General features: G+C 38.0%; 1 protein-coding gene across 2 annotated transcripts in view; it reads left to right on the top strand.

Annotated features, from left to right (window-relative positions):
* Positions 1-328: 328 nt before the first annotated feature.
* LOC142138600 (ultra-long-chain fatty acid omega-hydroxylase-like) overlaps positions 329-15,780 on the top strand; it is a 32,118-nt gene continuing 16,666 nt past the window's right edge. Inside the window, exons 1-3 of one of the 2 annotated variants that reach the window (XM_075195393.1) lie at positions 329-411; positions 7,049-7,271; positions 10,640-10,784. In XM_075195393.1, the coding sequence (XP_075051494.1) occupies positions 7,050-7,271; positions 10,640-10,784 (367 nt within the window). In that variant the 5' untranslated portion in view covers positions 329-411; position 7,049. The remainder of the gene's footprint in view (positions 412-7,048; positions 7,272-10,639; positions 10,785-15,780) is intronic. The other variant, XM_075195392.1, reaches the window with a different exon arrangement.

Here is a 15,780-nt window from a genome sequence, read left to right as displayed (position 1 = left end):
TATCTCTATATATAGAAGTAGAGGCATTTAGTGACAGTTGGGATCTTCCACTATATTTAAGGCTCACTAACAAAAACTGTAAAAACCTTGATGGAAAAACACGTAAACAGAGAATAACAAACACAGGCGGTGAAGCAGGACCCCTAGGCACTGGGGCCGAACATAGATATGTCCAGTATCTAAGCGGATTCGTTTAACACTGCTCTCAGCAAAGCTGTTCCACTATCATATTTAAGACACTTTACACATGCAATTCTAGAATGTAACCACTTGGTGGCGATAAAACACAAACTGAATAACTAGTGCTGCCAGCTGATTGGTCGTAGGACTAGGAAGTACACACAGATAAAAGCTACTGTTCGATCTGTACAGTTGCACTGTGTTATGTTTTCATGTTCTGCTGAGTGACAGGTAAGACTTCCTGATCTTATACGCGTATACTTTATAGTGGAGACGAATGAACAAAATGCAATGCATGTTTATATTTGTGTAGTTTATTTTAGATTCTACTTATTTGCATATGGGTAAATGAAATGTTATTGAGCTTTCTGGTTATTTCAATAGTTTTATTATGGAATAATTAGCAGGTGTCATACCGTTACTGTTGGTTATTATGAAAAAGTGTAGCCACCAAATAAAAGCTCTCTATGGACAACAAGGAAATAATAATATGAACATCAGTTTACATTATCAGGCTAATATTAACAGTTGTTGCCAGAAGAGCCAGGGCTCTTGTAGAACGATATAAAAAAAACAATTAAACACTTTAGCTCCATTTTAAGCCTTCGTCTGGATTTTAGTTCAGTTGAATAAAGGGAAAACCAAAGGTGAACACAGGAAAATGTTATATGCGTGTTACTACCTTCAATAAAACCTTCTTTATCAGTGGTTAAAGGTGAATGATCTTTTTTTATCTTACATGGTATTTTTAATTTTGAAAGCTTTGCAGGGCTATAAAACCTAGTACAGATTACCTTATGTAAAAGGGCTGCTAATACAACAAATATATATGTAAAGGTCCACACACCTTGACAGGTGTGTGTGTGTGTATGTATGTATATATATCTATCTATCTATCTATCTATCTATCTATATATATATATATATATATGTGTGTGTGTGTGTATTTATGTGAATATAGTGTACGTATGTATATATATATATATATATATATATATATATATATATATATATATTATACGTATAAAAGCACAACAAGGAAAGGGTAAGATCCGTTAACCTTTATTTTTCAGCAGCTTTTCTTAAAAAGACATGCGATTTGTGTACCAGAAATGAACTATATCCTTGCTGATATGGGGGTCAATGCAATCCCCAAATCAGTCAGATACATAGGAGACACATGGTCTTGTTTGTAGAGCTTAATGTGAGCGATGGGCAAGTACTGTACTGAGGTGGGCAAGTACTGTAATGAGGGAGGGGCATGTACTGTAAAGGTGGGACGGGGGCATGTACCGTGATGAGAGGAGGCATGTATGGCAAAGAGGGAGGTGGGAATGTATGCCGAAATGGCGGGGGTCATGTACGGTGAAACGGGTGGCGGGGGGGCTGCCAGTTTAATTAGTACTGGGCTCCATAGTTTCTAATGGCAGCTCTGTATACACCCCAACATAATCTGCAACCGCCATGCCCCCAAGGGAGGTACTGCCCCAACCTCTTCTTGGAGTCCCTGGTGCCTATAATGAGAAAGGAGGCAAGTTTGGGGGAAGAGGAAAGTAAACATCTTCTTGTAGAAAGTGTATAAATAAATTACACAGGGCCATCTCAGGATGGTGACAACAGACCAAAAATGTTTTTTTAAAAATGATTTACTCATTGAATAAAGCAATTGTTTTAATTCATTATTTTTTAAAAGTATTTTTCTTTTTCCTTTTTTGTAAGTAGAACTGTAGCCCAAAGTATAGCTCAGCTGTCTCTGTGATATTTTTCAATACATGGTGACGATAAGGGATTTATTTTTTTTTATCCTCGATAATCTGCAATAAAAATTCCTACTTATCAGGGTTGCTAATGACAAATGTGCTCCATATTGCTTTTAGAGTATACACAACTGAAATACAAATGTATATTATAGTTAGATAGGGATGGGAACGGTGCCGTCCCAGGCAAAATAACTGTTGGGCCTTCCCCTCTCCATGCAGGTTATTAAGGTTTATATTTTGCATAATAACCCTAGTTTGCAATTTATTTATTTTTCTTCCAAAAAAAAAATGGACAGGTCTGACCTACTATGCATCATAACTGTAACTGGGAACTCCAACAATGACTTAACATTTCTTATTATTCTTTACAATACAGGAGTTGTAAAATTGTTGCTAATTACTAAAATCAAATTTTCATTTACAGTATTTTATAACCTATTGGTAATTTTTTTTAAGGCTGGCCTTTTTTCGTAGCACATTAGGATTAATATATTTGTATTGTATACATTTAATTTGCATTTTTTTCCCTTTTTAGCTATATTTTTCTGTTTTCTGTGCCCATAAAATAAAAAATATTCTATCTATCTGTATCTATCAATATCTATCTGTAGCTATCTATCAAAGGTAGTTGTGGCTATCTGCGCAATATCACCTAAAATAATTATAAATCAAGTGGTATGACAGAAGTGGTTAAATAATCAGAAAAAAAGAAGACATATATTTTAAACAAGTTAACCCGTGCATGATACTCATGCATTCTAGTCAAATCAAGCTACTTAAGGTGTTAAAAAGGTTCTTGTTATGCATTTGGGCCTAGCCCAGGCCTCCTCAGGGGAAAGAGCGTTACTTCCCCACACAAGCACCCTTTTTTAACGTGGTTTTGTCCACATGTCACCATCTCATCATTTTTCTCCATCACCTCATCCTTCATCTTCATCGCCACATCCTTCATCAAGCTACTTAAGGTGTTAAAAACTCCCCACTGTCACCCCCGGCAACCACCAACCACTCCCAACTGTCACTTCTCCTTCAAGAAATATGTCAGTGTATAACTCTGCCCAGCAGGTGGCGCTGCAGCTTGTTTTTTTTTTTCACACGTGCCACTAGGCATGTATATAGTAGATAAATAAGGAAAAATAATGTAAAGTAGATAAGAAATAAAAGGTGAAATATCAAGATCAAATTGTGATTTTGTGTAGTAGTAATTCTAAATGTGTTTCACCACTGATGTGTGGTTTCCTCAGTTCTTTTTTTTTATTTGCAAGAGTTCCTAATGTTTTGTGCTTTTTAAATGATCTACAGTTTGTACCATCTCCAAATGAATGACTATAAGGCAGTATTATCCACTGTCCTAGTGTCCCAGGATCACCAACCATAAAGTAATTAATTTTTTTGTCCTTGTCTATATTTCTTCTATATTGTCTTCATTTCAGGGCAAGAGTTATAGAAATGTTGGCTCTGATATACTCAAATAAATTAGGTCTCTGTCAATTATTATGGCTATTTCAAATAATTGCAAGGTTTTGTTTTATCTGTCGTTTTAGAAATCAAACTTGTTAACCCAGGTTTGCTATCTTTGTTTAGAAACACTGATCTCACCACAATCTTCCTAAGTCTAATGGTATGCTAAGCATTCTATTTGCTTTTATAGACAGTAAGCATGCATTCATACCCTTGCTAGATTAAAAGGAACATGGCAGGAAAATAGACAATAGATTGGAAGGACTTGGGTGTATATTTACTAAACTGCGGGTTTGAAAAAGTGGGGATGTTGCCTACAGCAACCAATCAGATTCTAGCTGGCATTTTGCTGCATTTACAAAATAAATGATAACTAGAATCTGATTGGTTGCTATGGGCAACATTTCCACTTTTTCAAACCCGAAGTTTAGTAAATATACCCCTTGGTCTCTGATGTATTTTCCATCTCATCTCTTGCTATGTCTTTATTCCTATTATAAGCATTCATTTATATAGTGCCAGCATATTCCGTAGCGCTTTCCAATTGAGAACAAACATGGTAATAAAATGATACTGGGTATTAACAGACAAAGAGTTAAGAGGGTCTTGTTCACACAGATTTCGACTGACTTATTAATTATTGGGTTATTATAGTAACACGACATAGGATGATATTCACCTGGAAAAAGTCTGTAGTAGCAGAAGAGTTTTAACAGCAAGTAAATAACTTGATCAATTAAAGCTCTTAAAGATACGTGAGCAGATTCACAAGAACTTTCTTCTAACTTCTGGTATAAGGACCCATACTATTGGTGGCCACAATTACAATAATGAGGTCTGACTCTAGGGGGGGTATTCAATTGTTAGCGAGATCCGCTAAAATCCCGCGCTCGAAAAATATTACCGTTAATACGGTAATATTGCACGTAAATACCGTTAATACAGTAATTTACTCGCTGGATTTCAGCTCGCAGCTCGGAGCTGAAATCCAGCAAGCTATTACCGTATTAACGGTAATATTTTTCGAGCGCGGGATTTTAGCGGTTCTGGCTAACAATTGAATACCCCCCTTGGGGTCATATTCAATTCTCCGAAAGTCCTGCGGCGTTAAAACTATTACAGTTATATTAATAAGGTAATTTGTAGCTGGATTTCAGCTCGCGGCTCAGGGAGCTGAGAGCTGAAAGCCAGCAAGTAAATTACCGTATTAACTATTTTTCCGCGCACGATTACCGTAATAATGGAATGTGTAAAATTCACAGCATAGGTAATTATTGATGTGTATTTTATTGGGAGCCATTGTTCTGTCTGGGACAGTTTAATTCCTATATTTTCCCTCTGGTCAGACTGTTATTAGATATCATAATCCGTTTTAAGCCGAACAATATCTGATCATATATTGCCATTACTCACTGCTGTAAGTTATGTTTGGTAAGCAATTCATCTTCTTAATGCTGAGTCATACCAGCATGTGTTTTATTTTTTCTAAGTATATTAATCATTTGCATTTTTCAATTTGATTATTTCAAGCCAATTCTTTTGGAAGAAGAAAAATCAGCCATTATATCTTTCTAGAAAACTATTAGTTTTTGAACTATACTATATTATTTTAAATAGTATTTAAATAGAACTTATGTATTTATGGAAAATTCCTTAGCGCTGTTCAGATATTGTTTGTTCATCTGTGTTTTGCTAGCCTGTGACAAAAAGCTGTCATTTTCAAACATTTCCACAGTAAATTCTTTGGGGTTTTTTTAACTAGTGAAAGCATTATTTAGAACCACCAAAAAGTATAAATATGTGGTAGATTGGAACAAATATACATACTCGGTATGAAATAAATAGAAAGGTTTCTGGTTACAACAAGCTTAATTCGTTTGAAAGGGCAGGAACACATGGGTTAACATTAATTCAATTGACAACCTATTTAAAGCACTTCAACAACTGCATCACAACTTCAAAGGTAATGGGATGAACCAGCAATATAAATATTATTACTGTTATTTTTAGAAGAGATTTGCAGTAGTAACATATTAATATTATATACATATACTTTGTGCTATAAGATTCAGGTAAAACACTTTCCCAGCATTTTTTTTTTGCTAAATAATAAAGAGCTGGACTTCTCCCAAGAGGCTACTTTATTCATTAAGTAAATTTAGTTAAATCGTTGACCTATCCACAATAACATTTGTAATAGTAGGAAAATTATAACTTTAATTGTCTGGTATGGTCGTATTTCATCTGTTCACCTTTGTCTGCCCAGTTTGTTACTTGTAACTAGGCATAATTTAACATTATTGTAGCTGGTGTTTGTTTACCATCATCTGCTGCAGTGTCTTAATTCTATGCTAGTTCTTACTCATAGGCCAGAGGTTAAGCCAGATCCAGATTATCTACTAGGCAACCTAGGCTCCTATCTAGCAGATCTCCCTAACCCGTTTCAATGTCTTGTTTTTTTATAATGTGCTCAAATTATATTTTCCTGACAATCCTTGTCTGCCATATACCACACACCCTCTGGGCTTCAGTCATTAAGCAGATCCCATCCCTCACTGGGTACAGTGACTGCTCTCCTCATCACATGCATCAAATGACACTCATCTTACTCACTCTGGTTTTCCTGTTATTTTTCTCTCCATTCCTTACACCAGGTAAATGCTTTCGACTATCACTCCCTTAGCCTGTGTGACACACCATTATGTCAGAGAATTGGGGGCAAACAAACATTATGCCCATGGGATATCATCATCAGCTATATATATATAGCGCCACTAATTCCGCAGCGCAGTACAGAAAACTCACTCACATCAGTCCCTGCCCCATTGGAGCTTACAGACTAAATTCCCTAACACACACAGACAAAGATACTAGGGTCAATTTGATAGCAGCCAATTAGCCTGCTCCACCTGGGTCTGGGCTAAGCTGCTTGTACTATAATGAATAGTTACTATAATAATTAAATTTACTTTATTAGCTACTGTTTATAGACTTGGGCAACTTTCGATTCCTTTAGATAGTCTTTTGATTACTGTGACTGCTGCTGGTCAAATATGCCTTGAAGTGTACACGGTGGACTCTCCTTCAATAGCTATTTTATTAAAGAAAGCTTGTTACATTTGACTTAACACTTGTTTAACATAGTATCTAGTGTACTATAAAAGTGTACAAAAATTATTTGTGCCCCCTGCACTTACATAAAGGGTGCATTTTTTCCAGTGTGCTCTCCTGATAAGAGTTAGTATAAAAAAAGCAGAGAATTGTCTTTATCCATTTTTGCATACATTGTGCATGCACTAGACACTATTTTAAACATATGTTAGGTTTTGTTTGATTCTCTTTTCAATGTAATTAATTTAATTAATACAATAAGTGTATGTTGCTTTTTTTGCTGTCTGCACCAGATCTTAATAAAAGGCTAAACACTAAAATTGGTTACTCTCTTATTTATTGTAAATATGGTTTCACTATAACATTTCTATCGTATATTGTTCTGTGATGTTTTGTGCTTCTATGTGCTGCTCTTTGAACTCGTAGCAGTTGAAAGAAGCTCATATGTAAAATTTGCACTTTGGTCCGTTTAGCTGTAATTTCCGCTACTGCCGTTGTCATCATTATTGACCTTATTCTTTTTTTCTCTCACTCAGAATGCTGCCCTTAGTGGATCATCTGCTGGATGCACTAAGCTTGGAGCATACACCTTTCCAAACTTATGCAGTTTCTGCTCTGCTTCTCCTCTTTGCTGTTCTCATTGTTCGCGCTTGCCTGAAGGTGGTTCTCTTAATAAGTGCATATGCAAGCAATGCCAAAAGGCTTAGAGCCTTCCCAGAGCCTCCAAGGACCAGCTGGTTTTTTGGACACCTAGGAATGGTGAGTACTCTAACAGGAAAATCATAACTAATAAGTAAGTTTCTATCATAGGAACATTTGTAGTGTAAAATTTGAATGCACATACTTAAAAGTTTGCCCGTCTTTATATAGCTGAATAACTATGTAACAATATACATCATATTATGTTTCAATGTTTATTTAGGCTTATGCAAAGTCTTGGGCAAAAACATGTATTTCCTTATAGCACCTGTCTCGTGGTGGTTTATATCTGCATTCATTTATTAGCTATGAAATTGTAAAACATTTTAAATTAAATATCTTGGGAAAACTAATTTCACATATCTGGGAGCAGATCATAGTTATCACATAGGCTTTATTCTCCATGGACTCCCCGTTTGGGAAATCAGTGTCTACAAGCATGTAACTGGTGCAATCCAATGATTCTCCTGATTAGTAGAAAGGCTTGCATCGCTTATGTGGTGTAACATTTAAAAATGTTGAAGTTGATGATGCCTTTGCTGTCTGTGGAGAGAGAACATATCATTGGTTGTTACAAGCCAACATATCAACTTTAAGCAAGGCTACCACATACACTATATGGACAAAAGTATTCGGATGATTGACCATTACACCAACAGGGACTGTAGTGATATTGTATTCAAATACATATACTTAAATATGGAGTTAGTCCCCCTTTTGCAGTGATATCAGCTTTCCACTCCTCTTGGAAGGCTTTTCACAAGATGTTGGAGTGTTTCTGTGGGAATTTGTGCCCATTCATTCTGTAGAGCATTTATGAAGTCAGGCACTGATGTTGGACAAGAAGGCCTCGCTCACAATCTCCGTTCCAGTTCATCCCAAAGTTCTTCGATGGGGTTGAGGTCAGGACTCTCTGCGGACCAGTCAACTTCTTCCACACTAAACTCATCAAACCATGTCTTTGTAGTCCTTGCTTTGTGCACTGGAACAATGTAATGTTATAATAGAAAAGGACCTTCCCCAAACTGTTGCCACAAAGTTGGAAGCATAGCATTGTCCAAAATGACTTGGTATGCTGAAGCATTAAGATTGCCCTTCACTAGTTATAAGGAGCATAGACGAAACCCTGAAAAAAGCCCCATATCATTATCCCTCCTCCACCAAACTTCACAGTTGGCATAATGCAGTCAGGCAGATAACGTTCTCCCGGCATTCGCCAAACCAGACTCTCCCATCTGACTGTGAAAAAGAGAAGCGCGATTCGTCACTCCACAGAACATCTTTCCACTGCTCTACAGTCCAGTGTCGGTGTGCTTTACACCACTCCATCCGATGCTTGGCATTGGTCCCGGTGATGTGAGGTTTGCATGCAGCTGCTTAGCCATGGAAACCCATTCCATTAAGCTCCCACTGCACAGTTTAATGCCAGTGGAAGTTTGAAACTCTTCAGCTATGGAATCATCTGAGCGTTGGCGACTTTTAAGCACCATGCGCCATAGCAGTAGTTGACCATGCTTCGTGAGTTTTACATGGTCTTCCACTTCATGGCTGAGTTGCTGTTGTTCCTAAACACTTCCACTTTCTAATAATATCACAGTTGACTATGGAATATCAAGCAGGATGAAATTTCATGTACCGTCTTACTGCAAAGGTGGCATCTTATCACAGTACTACGCTTGAAGTCACTGAGCTCTTTAGAACAACCCATTTTGTATCACAAATGTTTGCAAATGCAGACTGTACAGCTAGGGGCTTGATTTTATACACCTCTACCAACGGATCTGATTGAAACACCTCAATTCAGTAATTAACAGGTGTGGCCAAATACTTTTGTCCATATAGTGTACTGTGGTGCCTTACAAATAAAAAATAATAATAATAAAAATGGGGGCTCCATATATGTGATTCTTGCAATTCTGGTACTAAATCATTAGTAAAATATTACTGTATTTTCTTTTACTGCATGAATAAAGAAAATACCATCAAGTATTGTAAGAAGTCTGTGTAAGAAGCTTGAAATATCGTTTATTCAGTCCGGAGTTTTATTATAAAGTAAATTATGCTGGGAAATCCTCCTCATTACAAAAAGGAATGACATATCCTACAGCATTCTGACAACTGTATAGGAACAATTTAAAGACATGGCAAGCAGACTACATTTGATCAGTGGACAACCCCACAAATTTATTTTTCCCATTGTGATTGACCTTACAGTCTCTAAAAAGGTTTCTCTATCTGCCCATTGGGGGTTGTCTTCCATTGTTAGCAAAGCCGGGTGCCTTTCATACAATGATATTCAACAGCCAGATGAATTCACTGGGCTCAGATTTGTTGTTGAAGTCCAGTAGACCTCAATCCTGTGCCTATACTGTTCTCTCCAATGGTTATATACACTCCCAGGCAAAAAATGAGAAAATGTTCTATTTTTTGGATAATACGCTTACTTGAAAGGGTTAGAAATATTGTTTTAATGTTTTATGTTCTTATTAGCTACAGTTATAGATGTTAGTTTTTTTGCAATTTTTTTTAACAATTATATCAGAACTATTGCACAAAAAGGGAACTTGCAGATGGTGAATGAGAGAACTTCCAAAATATAAATAAAACTGTTTCCCCTCTGAAATGTCTCACTGTGGTGACATTCACAGTTGTATTACAAAAGCTTCTCTGCCAGCTTCTGCTGTTAAGCTTGCAGCTGCCACTCACAATAGATTGTTGCCAACTACTGTTCTTCTTTTTGCTTATGCTACTCTGTAATTTCAACTTTCCATTTTAATCCTAAAATACTGTTCAGTCAATCCTCATGTCTTAAATAAATCATGAGTGATAGGACATTGAGACGCTCTTTTTTTACACAGGACAAATGCACGTTCTCATCCAATATGCACCTGCAGAAGGCACCCCATTGCAAGGATGGATAGGCTGTGCCGTTTGTGGGTGGGGGGGATTTTGTCACGTGATCACCCACAAACCAAGGGTTGTCCTTATAAAAGCAGCATGCATATCCTTTAAGTATTGTCCTTTAAAACAAAATCTTGTTTTTGCTTGTGTAGGTAAATGAGGTCGTAGGCACTTGCACAATGTTTGCATCGTGCACACAACTCCATTTTCTCATGGAAACCCTGTAAATTTCATAAAAAGTAGTGCATATGTGCTACACTAACTGTGACCGACATTTCTGCACTTTTGTAAATTACATTTATTAGCAACACAAAAATAATAAAGTTATTTTTGTCAATATTGTGACAGTCTGTACTTCACTGAGCGTGAAGTGTTTAAAAATTAAAATCTATATTTAATGGACCTATTAGTAACATGTTTTATGAAGGTGGTAGCACTGCCCTAAAGCTTTGATTGTGCTTCAAACCTAACCTGCCTCCGCTTCTCGCTGCAGCATAACCTTGCATTGTGCCTGTCATTGCTTGTAGTTTTTGCCTACTGAAGAGGGATTAATTGAAGTCAGCAAGGTAGTGGCCAAGTTTACCCATGTTATGAAGACTTGGATGGGACCTGCAATCCCTATCGTTTCACTGATTCATCCGGATAGCATCAAACCTGTGGCTACAGCTTCAGGTACAGTATCTGGGAATTGTCCACAGCTGGAATTAGACTTCTCAAAGATTGTATTATTAATTAATTTTGAAGATTATTGTTAATATTATGATCATTCAAAATAAGAGCAGATCTCACCCTATCCTTTGGCCACATTTCATTCCCACCTTCCCAGATAAACTAATGTTAGTTCATTTTCTAATTCTCTCTATTCAGTTTTCTGATAAAAAAAATTGAAAGATTTGATTTGAGAAGGGAAAGTGGCCTCTGTTAACCCCTATTCTTGCCATTGTTATAAATCAGTGAAGATATCAAATTATTGTTTTCCACAGTGATTGCTAATAACAAGGCTTAATAAAGGAAATTCAACACCAGCTAACAGCAAACATCCATTGTTTTAATAGTTTCCTGTCAGCATGACTTTCTTTAAATACTTCTTCAATATTTCTCAAGTTAAAGTTTTGCAACATTTTGAAATTATTCACTTCTTATTTTCATGCTTAAAGTGTAAGAAAGTACTTTGCAGTGAGAAGAAAAACAGTTACTATACATGGCAATATGCCCACTACGTCTTTTCTCATTTAAAGGGCAACAAAACCTAAATCACAAGTTAATGGATATGAAAAGTTGTCTTGTGGTATTTACAAATATCTATGTCATGACATATATGTATATACTTGTGTTTACACCTTCTGTGCAGCTAAATGAAGGATTCGGTTTTCCTTCTGCAATGCACCATCTTCAGACTGACTGCAGAGTGCTATATATATATATATATATTGGTCACTCAGCTATTCTTTATTAAAAAGAGAATATACTAATTTACTTTTTCACAACATACTGTTGCGAGTTATTCTACACACAGAAAATATGAAAAGGATCCTGAGAATTAGTTAGCATGCAGAGGCCAAAATTTGCAGGGTAATTGAATATGCAGTTGTACCAGCGCTAGTAGAATGTAACTCAGATTCTCCTTATCCAGGGTTTCTCAACCGTATTTTTAAGTTATAAGTTAATATATCACATTTTTGACATGTACTCCTTAAAGTGTGTTCATTTTTCCAACTACCTACTAATGTAAATTCATTTATTCAAATTACCCACTAATGTTAGTAGATTTTTATCAAGACATGGGTTTGGTTGCTGTCCTCTGGTATTCCATAGTAAGCAAATGCTCCACAGTAAAATCTATTGCTGTGCAGTTAGGGGTGGAAATTTAATTTTCATTTTAAGGCTACTACCAGCAAAAAATGACAGCCTCAGTCCATTAGAGACAGCTATAGCTCCTCCCACATCTTTGGGAGAGTGACCTGGCCAGGTCTTATACAGACCTGAGAATGCAGTAATTTGAAAAACTGTGACATCATAGACCCTGCCTCTGTGTATGACTCCAATCCACACATTGTCTGCTGTGTCAGACGCACCTTCCTCCTAACAATGCAGATGAGTGAAAGGGAGCATAGAGATTTTATGTAGTTACGTATAAACACTCCATTTATATAATGTACACTATATTAAGCAGCTCATTATACACAGCATTTAGTAACATCTACTGAGCCTGTCAATCAGTTCAAAGCCGTGCACTTCATCCATATGCAGGTCCTCTCTTAGAGTTAAGAGCAAATCCAGGTAAATAGTGAAAATTTGCACTTGAACAAACCATGTTGCAATGCAAAGGGTTCAAATGCAATTTTTCTTGCATGCTATGCCAGGCAGCTTTATTTTTACACTGATTTAAAGTTTAGCTGTATCATGCCCTATCTCCACTCATCTGCATCTTGTACTGGGATTTTATCCTAGTCTAAATGAAGTCCACAGTCTGCACACTAGCATTGTCACTATTCAATGACGATGCTGTACACAACCAGGTACATTTTGGTTACAAAGTCAATAGACTCGCAGGGAACAAGGATGAAGGAAGAAAAACACTGCTGTTTGCAGTCCTTCACTGTATCCTTTGTTTATTTGTTCTTTAACCCCCAATCAGTCCTGGCCTCCAGCTTCCGCAATCTTCACCGCAGAATATATCTGCTTCTATTTCTGGTCACCATCCAGTCTTTGGGCCCCATTCTTCAAGACGGTATTTCCTCTTTAGACTACACAATTAGTGGCTGGATAGGGACTCATCTCTATCGCTATCGCAGCCTCCTGCCAGCAGCTCAGCTATGTCTATAGATAATGGGTTCTCACAATGGATATCAACAATAGAGCCTAATCCCTGTAGATGTAATTAGCTATGGCATGCTCCTGGATTAACCACTTCTCAATCGGTGTACCTATGTAGCAAGCTGTGTTCGGATCAATGCAGGATCGCTTCTCTGCCTTTTGGCTAAGATCAGGTATAGAGGCCCATGTAATCAGTGGGGTTTAAAGGCGCCCCCTGTAGGTGAGGGACTGTCACCTGGTCCTTTAGCCAAGAGGCCGGCTGCCTGAAGCCCGAGGTGCTATGTGACCTTGGTGCTGTCTGAACCAGGGGTGCCCAAAAATGCATATGGTATAGAGAATGGCACCTTTGCACAGAATAAAGCACTTTGGACTATGTACCTTTGCTCTTCAGGCTGCACCATTTTTCCTTTGTCCTAGCCTTTTGGCCGGGTGCAAGGACAATTCTTATATATCCGGCCGAAAGACTGGGGCCTTATAGCATTTATTTATTTATGAACATGCAGCACTTTTTTTGGTTGAAATGTTTTTTGTTTGTCACGTTTTTGTGGGGTTTGGGTATAGACCGTTATGGGTGACCCTCTCCCCAAGTCATCCGAGGCACCCTCCTTCTCAAGGGAGCTGAAGAACCAGTCCCCTGGGGAAAGTTTAGGCCAACCTTGGGGTAAAGGGTAAATCTTGCCCACAGTACATTAAATTGGGAAATAGGGTGCAGCAATACTATGGTGTTTCAGCACTCTACCCCACCCTAAACAAAATGGCTAGACAAAACATTTCAACAGTAATGAGCAAAGTACCAGCTATACAATCTTCATACAATAGTTTTTTTATTTTTATTGTGGTGGAGCGCCAGGGAATTATATTCTGCAATCATTTGAAGACACAATAGTCTGTCCATGTGATGGATATGTATGTAGTAAAGTTGCTGTGTTACCCTTTTGCACCTACTGACAGGGAGGTTCAGCAAAATGCTAGCAGTTTAAATTATAAAATAATGTAAAACTGTCCCTAGATAAGTGCTTTCAGTTCTGTAGTTTTCAAAAATGTGATCCTTTTTAGTAAAGATGGGCGGGCTTGGTTCCCCGAGAACCGAACCCACCCGAACTTTGCCTATCCGAGTACCGAGCCGAGCAGGCTCGGTACTCTCCCGCCCGCTCGGATTCCAAATCGAGGCCGAACATCATCGTGACGTCGTCGGATCTCGGGGCTCGGTTCTCGCGATATTTGAAAATTATAAATACACGCCTCCACAGCAATCCATCGCCATTTGACAGAGGGAGAGAGCAGGGTGTAGTCACAGTCTGATTAGAGCAGGAACAGAGAATACAATTCTGATTACAATTCTGATTACAATTCTGATTACAATTGATAGAGAAGAGAGGAGGATAGAGGAGTCTTTTTTTTCAATATTTGGCACTACAAGTGCTTTGGGGTGTCCCCCATTCTTTTGCATTAATATTTCTGGCTGTCAAAAGTCCTATCTGTCAGCAGACTTAAAATATAATATTTAGCACTCCCAAGTGCTTTTGGGGTGTCCCCCATTCTTTTGCATTAATATTTCTGCCTGTCAAAAGTCCTATCTGTCAGCAGACTTAAAATATAATATTTAGTACTCCCAAGTGCTTTTGGGGTGTCCCCCATTCTTTTGCATTAATATTTCTGGCTGTCAAAAGTCCTATCTGTCAGCAGACTTAAAATATAATATTTAGCACTCCCAAGTGCTTTTGGGGTGTCCCATTTTCTTTTGTATTAATATTTCTGGCTGTCAAAAGTCCTATCTGTCAGCAGACTTAAAATATAATATTTAGCACTCCCAAGTGCTTTTGGGGTGTCCCCCATTCTTTTGCATTAATTTTTTGTGGCTCTCAAAAGTCATATTTGTCAGCAGTATCTAAAACAATTTGTAGCACTACAAGTGCGTTGGGCTCATAATGGATTCAAAGCAGTCCACATATGAGCAGTATCAGCAACCAGGTTCTGTCACCAGTCCTGATGGTAGTGTTCCCAGTACGTCATCTGGGAAAGGCGATGTCAAACTACACAGTCTTTTGAAATCAGTCAAAAAAACACAGACCCCAAAAAAATTTACCGTGTTGAAGCGAAAAAGAAATGTAACTGAGGAAAAGTTAAGTGCCGATAAAAAAAAAAATGCCAACATGCCATTCTATACACACAGTGGCAAAGAGAGAATGAAGCCTTCACCTTTGTCTATTAGTGGCAGATCAAAAAATGTTACCGAGCCTACAAGTGGTGCACAACTACTGTTACGCGTCAAAGCCGAGCTGCAAGATAACAGTAAGGCATTAGAGGATAATGGTTGCTCAGAATCAGAAATGACACCAATCCCTGTGGAGAGTCCATCCAACAGTGGGATGTCTAATGGTGAACATTCAGTTAGTGTACCCATAAAGAGGGGCCCTTTCAGCAGTTCTGATGTGTGCCTGAACAGCCCGAGTGTAGCCAGTGATACACCAAGTGATGATGACACTTTGTCTTTAGAAGAGGATGTGGGGGAGATTTGGTTATCCGACGAGGGCGCTGATGATGATGCGGTTCATTGTGTAAGTCCTGCACCAGAGGCAGCAGTGTGGGACCAGTGGCAGCAGTTCTGGAACGTCAGGTTTTGGCACCAATTTGCACTTTCCAAACACAAGCAGGGATGACGCAGGTGACAGACCACAACAGTTTGACATCTGGGCTGGTTTGAAGGATTTGTCAAAAAAATGTGTGACCTTGACCATAACTCCAACCAATCCTACTATTAACATGCAAAGGATGGTGGAGGGCCTATCAGGGATTAAACTGTATTTTTCATAATTTGCACAAATAAGGTTTGGGTGCAATATACACCCAA

The sequence above is a fragment of the Mixophyes fleayi genome, chromosome 2 (assembly GCF_038048845.1).
Source record: "Mixophyes fleayi isolate aMixFle1 chromosome 2, aMixFle1.hap1, whole genome shotgun sequence".
NCBI lineage: Eukaryota > Metazoa > Chordata > Amphibia > Anura > Limnodynastidae > Mixophyes > Mixophyes fleayi.
The sequence above is the reverse complement of the archived record's forward strand: the minus strand, read 5'-3'. Positions and strand labels throughout refer to the sequence as shown.